The sequence below is a fragment of the Geospiza fortis genome, unplaced genomic scaffold (assembly GCF_000277835.1).
Source record: "Geospiza fortis unplaced genomic scaffold, GeoFor_1.0 scaffold72, whole genome shotgun sequence".
In the NCBI taxonomy this organism is placed as follows: Eukaryota; Metazoa; Chordata; class Aves; order Passeriformes; family Thraupidae; genus Geospiza; species Geospiza fortis.
The window spans coordinates 617188-630357 of record NW_005054338.1 but is presented as its reverse complement, the minus strand read 5'-3'; the positions used below and the strand labels follow the sequence as shown (position 1 = coordinate 630357).

Here is a 13170-nt window from a genome sequence, read left to right as displayed (position 1 = left end):
GGTGTGCCATCATCAGTCTATGTCACTGCTTCCAGTGGCTCCCACTGCGAGCCAGCCACGAGCATCAATCCTGAGCCTGAGGGCTTGCCAGCCCTGAGGTGGGAGAGCTGCCTTCCCCACTACCCACTGCCTCTTAGCAAAACAGGAACTCAGCACACAGGCAGGAAAAGCAGCCTGGGCAGAGCTCTTTGGGTCCATCACAGCGTGAGAAGGTGAGGTGGAAAGGTATGTTAACAGCCATGAAGGGAGGGATGAATGCTCTGAGCCTATGGATGGGTTCTGATGCAGAGAACCTGCTCCTGCTTCTCAGGGAAAAAGGACTCCCAGAGCCACTGGTCATTTCTACTCATTTCTCTTCATTTCATTTCCCCCAGAATGAACAAGCCTTTATTTGTTAGGAAACATTTCCCTGCCTCACAGTGAAAGCCTCGCAGGCACGCTTTTGATGACTCTCCAATGGGAATGCTTAATACTTCTACCAACAGTTCTCTTCATAAATATCTTTTTTTTTTTTGTTCAATCTTTACACAAAATTGCAGTTATCACATCTCTTCATGTGTTCAACTTGACATAAAGGGGACTCCTAATGGGACCTGGTGTGAATGATTCTGCTCACATCCAAGAGTCTCCAGTCAAGTACATCTCACTCCAAAAATCTTCACAATTACTGGTGGAAGGAAAAAGGATACATTTTCTTTTTTCCCTCAACTAGAAGCCTTATCAAATTACTGCAGGATGTGACTGTTATCCAAAACCAGTAAGTGTTTCTAAATTGTTTGCAGAGAGAATATATAACACTGTTTATTCCTCCAGTTGTTTTTAAGTCAACCTTTGGACACAGACAGATTTTCAAGTAATAGAAACAGTCCATAGAAAGTCAACAAACACATCATCAGACACCACAAAACAAAGTGAAATGCCCCAAAGCAGATTTATAATCTGCAAGGAAAGACCAAAAGTCTTAACTGTATCAAAACATATCACCTCTAAGATGTGAAGAGAATTTCTTAAGTCCTAACTCCTAGAAACTTTTTGCACAGTCTCCCACACGATCCCACAAAATCAGTTGAATCCCACAGCAAGGTTATGAATGCATAACCTTGTGTTCACATGTGTTTGGGCAGGGGGGTTGGGAATCTGATAGACTTAACCAAACTGATCCAGGATAAAATCCCCTTCCTGTCACCTTCAAAATTCTAATCTAGCAAAAAGATTAATGCAGGAGACAAGAGCACAAAACAGAATCCAATGCCTAAGAAAAATAACTCAGGGGAGCACACAATCACGGAATCACCAAGGTTGGAGAAGACCTCCAGCATCATCCAGTCCAACCTTTGAGCAAACACTATCCAGCCCAACCAAACCATGGCATTGACCTGTCCAGGTGTTTCAGGAGGACTGCCAGGGATGAGGACTCCATCACTTTCCTGGGCAGCCCAGTCCAATGCCTGCTCACCCTTTCAGGGAAAAACTCTTCCTGCTAGCCAACCTGAACCTTCCTGGGGCTGCTCCCTCTTGTCCTGCAGTTTCCTGGAGAAGAGGCCACACCTTGCCACAGCCTCCCTTCAGGTAGAGTAAAGGTCTCCCCTGAGCCTTCTTTCCTCCAGACCATACACAACCAAGAAAACACCTGTAGGTTGAATGAATGCAATCTGTGGATGACAGACAAGGAAGCTTCCCAGCAGATGGATAACTGACAAGCTATAAAATAATCCCTAATTATGAGAGAATTTGGGATAGAGGGCATGCTAGGTTTTAAGGCAGTCATTTAAACACACAGGCTCTGGAAAGTAATTATTGCACAGAAAAAAACCAACACATTCAATTCCAAAGGAGCCTCTAATCCATGTTTAAATAAGCTCTTTACTAAACAGGCTTGTGCCTGAACACCTGCTTTTACCACAGGATTTGGCAGTGCTTTGTGTATTTTTCAATTAAAGACTAGTATTTAACTTTTGGGGGGAAGCAGGGCCTACTTGTTCAGGGAAGAGATTAAAAATTAAAAGGTTAGGTTGTTATCACACTGCAGCTGTGGATCAGAGGCAAAACTCAAAATCCAATTGAGTGAAAACTCCTGTGAGCTGTGTTATTGCCATCACATTTCAGATTTGCTGTGGATTAGAACGGATCAGGACCATGGCTGCAGTGTGAGGGCAAACAAGGATTAACTTTAACCCAGCCCAAAAAGCACTGCTACCCTCTTCCTCCAAGCCTCTGAGGGATCTATCACCTGATATCCTCCTCTCACCTTCTAGAAGTGGCCAAAGAAAGCAGGAGAGGGGGACTCAGAGCTCTGCTGCACACACACAGCTCCTTCCTGGCCACAGCAGCTGCTTGCCCATGAATATGGCATGAAGCAGCAGTTCCCAAAGGATGAGGATGATAAACTGCACCTCTGAGTCATCCCTACAAAGGGAAGCCATGGATGTGACCATGGTTTCTATGTCACATCACTGACAAAGAGCTTTATTTCATGTCCCTCTACTAAGGATGCTGAAGAGCAGTGATAAATCCACTGGACAGAGGCTTTTCAAGCTCAAAAAACCCCACATCCACTGAGTTCAGAACAAGGCACAGTCTTTTGGCTTTCAAGTTCACAGAATCACAGAATTGTCAGGGTTGGAAGGAACTTCTGGAGATCTTCCAGTCCAACCCCCCAGGTTATTTCCATAATTTCTGAGAAACTGCTAGGTACACACCCAGAGCCCTTAGAAATTCAGTGACACAAAGCAAAATCAGGGAAACATTAGTAAAATGCTGGACAGACAAAATTCAGAGAGACAATTCATGCCTTCCTCTGAGAGGAAGGCTCTTGAGAAAACAGCAAAAAAACATTTTCTAGTTCAGCTTCATTTAGACAGGGCTCCCTGAAACACAGGAGATGTGTCACTGCTTACTGCACCTCACATCAGCTTTAAATCTCTCAATGTAGCACTATCATTATGACAATTCTAATATTATTATTTGCAGACCAATTCCATGTGAGACTGTGACAGAGACCCACCCAAACATGGACTTGAAGAAGTCATCACATTTTCTCCCCAGAAATATTAATATCTTTAGTAATTAGGCACAGACTAAACTTGCATAGAGATTTACATCCTCCTTTAAAGACACCACTGACTCATACTCCTGTCTGAACTAAAATCAGTATTCCTTCTTTTCTCAGGAGAGCCTCTTACTTAGTAACTTTATTGAGAATACTAATTTCAGCATTTAGGTTTCAGTGAAATGAGTGTATTTTACTTATTATGATGACTTTTTTCTCTCTAGTCTCTTTCCTCTCATTCTCTTTCTTATTCTGACCCTCTTATAAAAATGCTTTTAGCTTACTTCAACAATCTGCTGTGGTTGGTGTGGGCAGAGAAAAGACACAGAAGCTGATTCCCCTTTCACTGCTAATTTCACTGCCAGTTCATCCCCTCACACAGGGTGAGAAACAAGACTGGCATTGCTTGTTAAATGCCATGGACACATAAAAAATTCATGTTTTCCTAATTCCATCCTCTGCATTTACAAATATTCCTATGAGCTCGAGGTGAAGGCTCTGGACACTCAAAATCAAAAAAGCCAGAGACATTACACACTGCACGAAAGTGGCAGCTGAAGGAATGGTTGATTAATTAATGAAGATGAAGGTTCATTAGCTGTGGTTACCTGAGATTTCTAACCAGCTACTTCTTCAGCTAAAATGTCCTGCTTCCCATCCAGCCTCCTCCTCCTCCAGCCCAGGGTAACTCCACTTTTGCAGCTGCAGCCGTGATCTCATGCTCGTGGTTAAAACACCTTGACTCCACTTCAAGTCACAGTCCCCCAGCCCTGTTTCAGTTTTCCATTTTATCCTTTTGGGAGCAAAACCTGAAAATTCCTAGAACAGATTTGAAGAGTAGTTTCTTAAAATAAACTGCCCAGAGCTGTCATCTCAGTATTAGGATCACATTACTAAAATCAGGGAAAAAAAATCCTGTTAGACCTTCAGAGAGTTCAAGTTGTTCTGGCATCTAAAGAGGCACATTACAGCAGCTGGAGATGCTCTTTTTAAATCTGAATTATATATTATTGAATAATTTGCTTGTATTTCTTTTTATAATAGTAATAAGGACTACATTATGCCCTTCATTAGGAAAACAATGGAGGAATTTTTACTTACTGGATTCTACACCATCCTAATATTAATGTGGCATTAAAAAATTGCTACAGAAGACATTTATAAATAAACAATTCTATATGTGCATACCCAAATCTCAGAATTACCTCTTACAGAGATAAAGGGGCTGGTCAGGTTAGGTCAAATTCTGCCTAAGTGACCTCGGTATTGAGTTGCAAAACATCAAAGAACATGTTTAATATTTTACTTTAATATGTTTGCCACACTTTAGGTCTTTTCTTAGCTCAGCTGGGTAACAGATGACCATTTCAACATATTTTTACTGCTTTACTAGAATCACCTCAGAGATTTTATCTTTCTTTCTTTTTTTTTTTCCAGGAGAAGGAAAAACAATTTTTTTCTTCTTTAAACAACAGGTTTTTGTCCCATCCTCATTATGGGGGGAGACAAGGGAATGGGACACACCAAAAAAAGTTTTATTTCTAGATGGGAGTGCACTGCTGAGGGAAGATTTTTGGTCACTTGTTTAGTGGCATTTTCCCAAGGTAAGAGCTGGGCACTCTAAGTATTTATTCTGTTATTCTCCTGCCACATCAAAAAGAGTCAGTGTTTTGTTTTTTTCATGTAGAACTAATTTTTGTGACAAATTATTCCCCTCCTCCATATTGGAGGAGAGATGAATTCTCCATAAGATTTCAAACTCCTGATGACCACCCTATTCCTACTGACCACTACTGTTTAGCATGAGCACAGGGAATTACTAATTTCTTGAGGTTTCAGGCTATTTCACATGCTCAGTTTACTGAAATTTAAGTATGTGAACAAAAGCAGTGTCACTTAAGTGAATTACTCTGCTAAAAGCATCTCTAGTCAAGTGTGGGACACAACCTCTAAAAATATATAGTAATTTACTTGAAAATTTTGAAGCAATCATTCTATAAAACTTTGATATGTATTTAGAGTACAAAGACTGGTCTGGATATGGCTATGAATAAATGGTGTCTTTTTAAAGCCCCTCATCCTTTTCTGTCAATTAACCATGATTGTTTATTAAAAGTATTATATAAAAATAGCTAGAAAAAAAGTACTTCTAAAAAGTTTAAAAAATTAAGTTACAATTCAAAAAAGCACACGGATTGGAAACACCAATGGCAAGCAAAATGCCTTATTTCAAGCATATTGTTGAAGAGAACTGTCCTGTATCACTTCTGCAGCTATTCAGGCCTGGCACAGCATCAGCTTTTACCATATGGCTTTTCCTTCCCTTGCTGAAAGTGAATCTTCCTGTCAAAGAGCAGCTGTTCTAAATTATCACATCAAATTTTAACCTTACAGTAGACAGGCACTGAACCCACAGAGCCATGACGGTGAAATAGTTCACCTCCTTGACCTGGGAAGGATTTGTCATCTTTCAGGGCTATCCCTGCCTCAGAACACCACCTACACTAATTGCCAGGGTATCAGATACTTAAAGCTGAAGCCACAAACAAATTTTAGGCAGTGAACTTTGTATTTTCTCTCCCTAAACAAGCTGCGTGAAGTCCAAGTTATTATTTTCCTGGCACGCCGTAAAAAATAACACTGAATTTCAGACAGAATAACAGAATTTCAAACGCAAGGAGGATGAGACACTACAAATGAACTGAATGTTATTGAGTTTGTCATCCAAGAAACAGCAAATGCTGCTACTTCTCCCACAGTCTGAGTGTTTCAATAAAGTCTGCTATCAATTGCTGGTTATTTAGATGTCTGCCAACAGCGTGTTTTGACAACATCTTGAGCTTCACGCTGAGGAGCAGCAGACTTAGAGAAGACTCTCCTCATCTTGTACTCATCTTTCAAGATGGTCCTTACTCTGAAAGCATTTTCAGAGCTGAGTGTTATCAAAACTCACAGCTCTTGCTGCAATTGCTCTCTATATAAAGCCTAGTGCCAGCTGCCAGGGGTAATGCAAACCCCTGTTAGCCTTTATAAGCCCCACTCTGGAACTAATAAGGGATTGTCAAATGGCTCAATAAACTCTGCCAGTGGCAGGGAACCAATGGAAAAAGTTTTCAATGGAAAAAGTTTCCTGAATTCCCAGTGACAATGCAACCTTCATGCAACTCCAAAACCAAAAAATCACCCAAGGCATGGTGAGCAAAACATGCTGAGGATGATACTCATTATTTAGCTTTTAATCTTAAAACCTCCGAAGAAGGGAACCCATTCCAGTGAAAAGGTTAAGGAAATGCCAGCAAGATCCCTTAGGATTCTCAGTGACAGACATCCAGGAGATTCCTGCAGGAAAATCCTGCCCATAAATTCAGTGGTGGTTCTCCTGAAGAGGTGAGTGTCAGAGAATTAAGGCAAATATTTCTGTGTGGATAAGAGCAAGTGAATGTTTCACAAACTTGTTAAATTGGAGAAAGTTTGGGTTCCAGTGGGATGTTTGAGGAGTCTCCTTGTCAGGATTTGGAGTGGGGCGGTCACTGTGTTGCTTGAAAAGCAGGTAAGGGAGACAAGGAAAAAACTGCCAACACACCCACAAAGTGGCAGAACAAACACTTATAAAGTGGTGACATATCTGGATTCAACAAACATACAACTGTGTTATGTTCCATTTTGTAATTCATTAACGCTTTTGCAAATATTTCCATCATTTCTGAGTGAACATTTCTATTTCCCACCTTGTTTCAAATACAAAAATTCAATTTTAAATTATCTAGTCCTGCCATATATTGACACTGTAGTGTCAATACAACTTGGAGAGATGTATTGCTAAGTTTTCTAAGAACACTTAACAGTAATATTACATTCAAGCTTCTGATCACCGAATGTTAAAAACTTTATAGCAATATTTATAATCATGTTTTTAAATACTTCTATCACAACCTTTTTCAAGAAATTAAAAAGGGCCAAAAGAACCCTTGTCTTACGTGTATGAAAGAATATGTATATTATTGTATCAAAAAATAATCTCTTTTTCAGTAATTTCAGAATTTGGGGGTTTTTTTCTTCAGGATGTGTAACAAATGCATTCAAATATCACAACTTTGTGGCCAATAAATTTTGCCTTAAAAACTTGCATTTTTATATCTACTAGGAACAAACTAGAGAATATTTTCCGAATTTGTAACTGTCAGAAAATATTACATAAAAAGTTGGCTGGGATCTTTAGCAAGTATTGAATATAACGTAATTCTTCTCCCATAAAAATCATCTGGACATCCTCAACATAACTTTTGTAAGAGTTAAATAAATTCTAAGCTAGAAGGTAAATCCTTCACTGTTGTGCTCTGTTTATGTACTTACAGAATATAAAGTGGATCAAAACAATGAATATTTTACAAATAAAGTGATTCATAATTTATAGCTGCTGTCATTTTAGTTTACCAGCTTGAAAGACTAAGAGCCCTTTTAAAAAGCATCTGTCCTGCTATTTAAAATCAAAAAAATACAAACCAAAGGAATAAAAACACACCTCAGACCTCTGCTTAAAAAAATTATATCTCCAGTTTTTTCAGATTTCACATAAAAGGAAACTTTTTGATAGGACCATTATTATACTGTATGATCTCCATATGATCAGTGCCTATATTTTATCAAATATAATTACTCCTGTGCAGAGTCTAAGAGTTAAGGCCACACATTTTTGCAGTGTAACACATTCAAGCCACTCAATTAATTCCAAGGGAAACTTTGCAGTTGCAAAAAGAATTTGTGGCCTCTTTCTGTTTTCACTTGCACAAAATTCAGTAGTTCCTCACAGTATCTTTTTCTCTTTACATGCAAAGTCATAATTTTTTTCTTACTGATCTAGAAAAGTAAAAATTAGATTTAGTTATGCAGAGACTAAATGGTTATTTAAAGCATAGCGGAAAAAAAGAAGTCTGGAGAAATTTGCTTCCTTGGTATTAATGATGTTTTACATATTTTTACCTCAAGTGCAGCAGTCATTCCACTCAAAGAATTAAGCAATGGATGTGATGGTTCAGATTTAGCAGCCACAGATGGCATTCCTTTCATATCTCCAGAAACTCAGAGAGAGAAATATGATTTAGGAGATGCTCACTGCACAGCTTGAAACCTTGAAAAATTTAGTGTTAGGGGAAATTTTCTGAAGTCATTTTTGCAATAAGCAGGCACAGTGGGTGAACTTATCCTCTCCCTCCTTTACCCCTCACTCCCTTTTCTCTCATTCAATCCATCTGATTAATAGCTAAAAGTTAAACACATAAGGAGGAACTGTTGGGTTACATTCTTTTTCCTTCTAACTTTGTTATAGAAAATGTATCAGTCACTCATGATTAAAACGTACAACTTTATTACACAGCTTTACATAAGAAATTTAAAGTTCAGACTTACTTAATTCCAGCAACTAAAATTTAGAACTATACCTTGAAACAACACCATGCAGAAAATGTTATTCTGTGCTTTTTGGGTCATTCTGTTTAGGCCCACCAATTTAAATTTTTCATTTGATAAACAGAGCCAGAAAATTTGGTTTTGGTCTAGAGGGTCACCTCTTGGAAGCCTTCAAAAGAGGATTCAAGCTCACTCATGGTCCCACAGGGATAAACAATTGCCCACTGCAGGCTTGCTAATTAAATATACTGTAATGAAAAATAACATTTTTCATGTCCAACTGGTCTTCATGAAGTGCATGAAAGAACCAGAATAGACACATTCAGGATGGAAAAGATTTATTAGTCCAAACCTGTCAGTGCAGGATTTCCTTTATCATCTGGCTACTGCAATTCTTTAAAAAAAACTCCTGAAATGAGGCTTCCATTTCCCTGAGGAGCCATCCAGATCATTACAGAACTACAGATAGTTTTTCTGCCATTTATCTTATATTTTCCCATTTATTTTGGTATCAATACCCCAACTAACCAGCCTTCAGAGAGTGAGATCTATTTTTTCTATAGCATTCAAAATAAAAGCTTTTCCATGTACAGGTCCCTCACTGGGCAGGTGATGTGAATGCCCCTTTCTAACTCAATCTCTGGGCTGTTCCAAGCTCTAAGCCATTGTCTGATCTCCTCCTGCACTTGAAACTTAAATACTGCACACAAGACTCTGCCTTTTTCATAAAAACAACATTGTTTACATTGAATATGTACAGAGGCAGTCAAAAAAGAATGAGGTACAGAGCAACCAGTCTGTCCTTTAAAAAAGAAGGCACCACTAGAGGAGAAAAGCTGAGACAAGAGGTATTAGAGATATTACACATGAAAGAGGTCTTGGAATTTGTTCATATGGAAGCTGAAAAGAGAGCAGCTATTTCCTCACTATACAGGGACTATCCCAGTGACTCTAAAAGAGAAGGATTAAACACAGCAAGAAGTTATGGTTTCCACACAAGGCAAGATATGACATTCATTGCCACAAAAATTAAGAGATTAAAAATATAAATGAGTCAAAATATAGACAAATTACCAAGACACTGGTCACTGACTCTTATTGTACATAGTCCTTCTTGCAAAATGTGTCTTAAATCTTAAAAAGTCAGCAGTAGATTGGCTGACTTTTTAAGAAGCTTTACCCCAGAAAGCACCACTTTTATTTAGTTTCTTATACTTTCTCTCAGCTTCCTTAGGAGGATGCCATTAGTCATTGTCAGGCAAAGAATATTAAAACAGATCTAACCTGATCTATTCTGCCTGTTTGATGGGGAACAAATTGAAATGATGATTTTTTTCCTTGTTGACTGAAGAAGAGGATGAAGATTATTAGAAAGCATTAAGCTTAGTGTGTAGTTCCACTAGCTGGGGGGTTTTCCCCATAATTAAAACACACTGATTCTAAGAGAGAAGATGCCAGGAAAATGTAGTTTGGTCAAAGTGACAGGAAAATACAATTTATAAAAGACATTGTGAGGAAGAAGGCCCATTCAACCATGAAATATTAAAATAAGATTAAATAGACAGGATCACTGTGATGCTAAAAAACCTGTAATAACAAACAGCCTACAATGTATGATAGATACCATTTTAATTAACTAATATATGTATTAATTAAGGTGAAAAATGGGTATGAAAGTGTGGTTTTTCCGACTTGCTCCCCAACACATCCTACTTTATTTCAGACAAACTCTAATCCCTCCAAAACACCAAGCAGGTGCACAAGCCTTTACTAGAGGAGGAATTAAATCTTAAGCTGTTAACCTCAAGTGTATAATTTTTGGGAAATCTTTGCTCCACAAACACACAATAGGGAGGACAAGGATGGTCACAGTGAAATTCTTTTGCTGACTGACAGGTAGGGACGTCGCTGCTGTACAGGAAAAAAATCAGTCAACAGGATCCAGAGCAGAACAATATTCCACCCAGAAAGAACTCATCAGCTGAGCTGGCTTTTCACAGCTTACACATAAATGTGTTACAAAAACATGGACCAATAACAAAAAATGGTCTGAGTTTATGTTGACTTTTCCTGGTTATGCAGAGAAAAGAAAGCAGTTAAGGAAATTGGTGACACTTGTGTTATTTGGGAGGCCATGACTGTGCCTAATTTTCCAAGTACAAAGAAAAGCTGTTCTGAATGGAATTTAAATAGGCTCATCTTACACCATTAAGGTCCTTCATTTTAGTTCTCAGTGATCATCTCCTGCTAATGCAAAATGACATTGTTTATGAAACCAGCATTATGGAAACAAACAAAATCAGAAACAGTCTGAACATAGGATCAAGCAGTGATTTCTTAAGATCTTGAGCTTGAGAAGATCTTAAACGTTTTCAGCCACTGGGAAGACAATAACCTCTACTACTACTTATTCCTTCAGATTTCAACTAAAACTTATTTTTCCTAAGCCGTGTCTTCATTCCAGCCCATGCTTGTAACACCATTCTGGCGTTACATTGCCACAATCCTGATTCTACTGCCCTTTCAATCCCAAAAATACAAACCAAAAAATCCCAAACAAACACAAAAATCCTTAAACAAACACAAAAATCCTTAAACACCCTAAAAGATGGAGCAAGAGAAGGAGAGAAGAAAAAGAAAAGGAAAGATGCAGGAGCAGCCTTGATCCTGAGGTCAAAGCTGAACTGGTTTTCTGAGTTTTCCAACTCCTGCTGCGCCACCGATGCCAACAAATGTGAGGTTTTGAGTTCCTGATTTTAAAGAGCTACTTCAATCACAGCACACTGAAAGGATCTGATCAATATGACTTCCAATAAAAGTTAGCAGAACATTCTATGTTAAATCAGAATAAACCAGAAGGACCTGTTGCTATTGTTAATGGCTTCATCATATAAAACCCCCTTGATCAACAGTGAGTGAAAAAGAAAAAAAAACCAAACCAGAAAAATATATTCATTCTATGATCTGATTTTCTCTGCAGAACTCAGTAGGAGCTGCTTGGCCTGCCTCAAGCATTTGAGAACTTGCTTTTAATAAAAGTTTATTTTAATTTATCTAGCTTTACTTTTGCTCAGTTGTAGTCTGTGCTCACATGTGACTGAAACTCTAAACCAACAGCTTCCAACCATTTACAGGAACAGAGGCTCTGCAGCAAGCAAGAATATACACAGAGGATAAAGGATTCACTCATGTTTTAGCATTTCTAAGTGCTGTAGGAGGCCCCGGAGAAAGTATTTCTGAACAATAAAATATCCTCCCCTGAATTCAGGCTTACTTTGTTTTTTATAAATAACAGTATCTAACCCTAGAACAGCATCCTCGGACCTGGCTACTCAATTTATTCAAGGGCAAAAGATTATTTAAAATCTACTTAAAAGAAAAATCAAAGAACACTCTTATCCCTTCCCCCAGATGTCCCCCTGTCATTTTCTGAGAAAAAGTCATGGCTATGTTTTGTTGGGTTCTCAGTAACCCCCCCCAACTTAACTGTCTGACATAAGTATTGCTGTAGGACTAATTAAAAAGGAGTAGGGACTGTCCCACCCAGGCTCAGAATACTTTAAATTTTCTGTTCTACACATACACACACCCCCACAGTAAACATCTCAGCTATTCTGCTTCCAACCATGGGATTGCCAGTCAGTACTGTTTAATTTTTACTTATGTATTTAACAGAAGACCCTTTGCCACAGCCAGCACCCCTCAAGGCACACTGTGAAAAGACCAAATCTGCACAAAACTTCAAAACGTTTATAAATTTACAAAAAGCATAAATATGTTAGCTGCTCTCATCTTTGCTAATACTAAAATTAGTAAATCCAACACACATTTCTCTAAGATTTTAAAGAGCATTTCTGTAAAAAAATCCAAATCGCCAGTGTACTCTTGTTCACACAACCACAGTCTGCAGAAATCAAAAGTTTGGAGAAAATTGAGTTAAAATACATGAGTATTTATGAATAAACTTTAACTATTAATCTTCCAAATGTATCTGCATTTAGTAATTTTGCTATAGGAGCAATACCACATGTTTTTTACCAACCAATCCCAATTAATCAACAGAGCTCAGTGGCAAAAGTCATATATCAAGACACAAAGCATAAAAGACAAGAAGACACTGTAAAAAAATCACTTTTTTGACACAAACATTTAAGAAGACCACTGTAAACTGGAAGAAGGTCCAAGAGTGGTATGAGAGGCTAGATTTGCAGCACAATGTGCTACTAAAAATCAGTTGTTGACTCTTACCAAATATTTTTAGCAGATTACGTTATTAACATAGCTTGACGGCACAGCAATTTTCCCACCTAACTGACTGCTATTTCTGCAGGGATCCAGAACCTGGAGAAAAGGAGCACAGCCCAACACAGGGAGCAGGGGGAGCCCCAGCTCAGAGCAGAGCCACGGGCACGCAGGGCACGGTTACCTTGGCAGGCAAAGCCTCTCTCCTCGTAGCCAGCGTTGCACAAGCACTTCCCGATGGGCACCAGCCACTCTCCCTCCGTGCTGCAGTACATCTTGGGGGGCTCCTCCTCCTTGGAGTGGTTGACACAGGAGCCCCTCACCTCCACCAGCGACTGGGAGTCCATGGGCACCGTGTCTGGGAACATGGCCAGGTTCTTGACGGTGAAAGGGCACTTCTTGAAGTAGACCCGCACTGACACTAAGGCAACGCAGGCGCCCACGTCCTGGAAAGCCAGGTAGAAGCCCTTCCT

General features: G+C 39.0%; 1 protein-coding gene across 1 annotated transcript in view; it reads right to left on the bottom strand.

Moving 5' to 3' along the window:
* The window catches only part of EPHA3 (EPH receptor A3), a 185730-nt gene that overhangs the window by 118276 nt on the left and 54284 nt on the right, over nt 1-13170 (bottom strand). Inside the window, exon 4 of the mRNA XM_031058110.1 lies at nt 12882-13170. This exon is cut by the window's right edge and continues 7 nt beyond it. Coding sequence (XP_030913970.1) covers nt 12882-13170 — 289 coding nt within the window. The remainder of the gene's footprint in view (nt 1-12881) is intronic.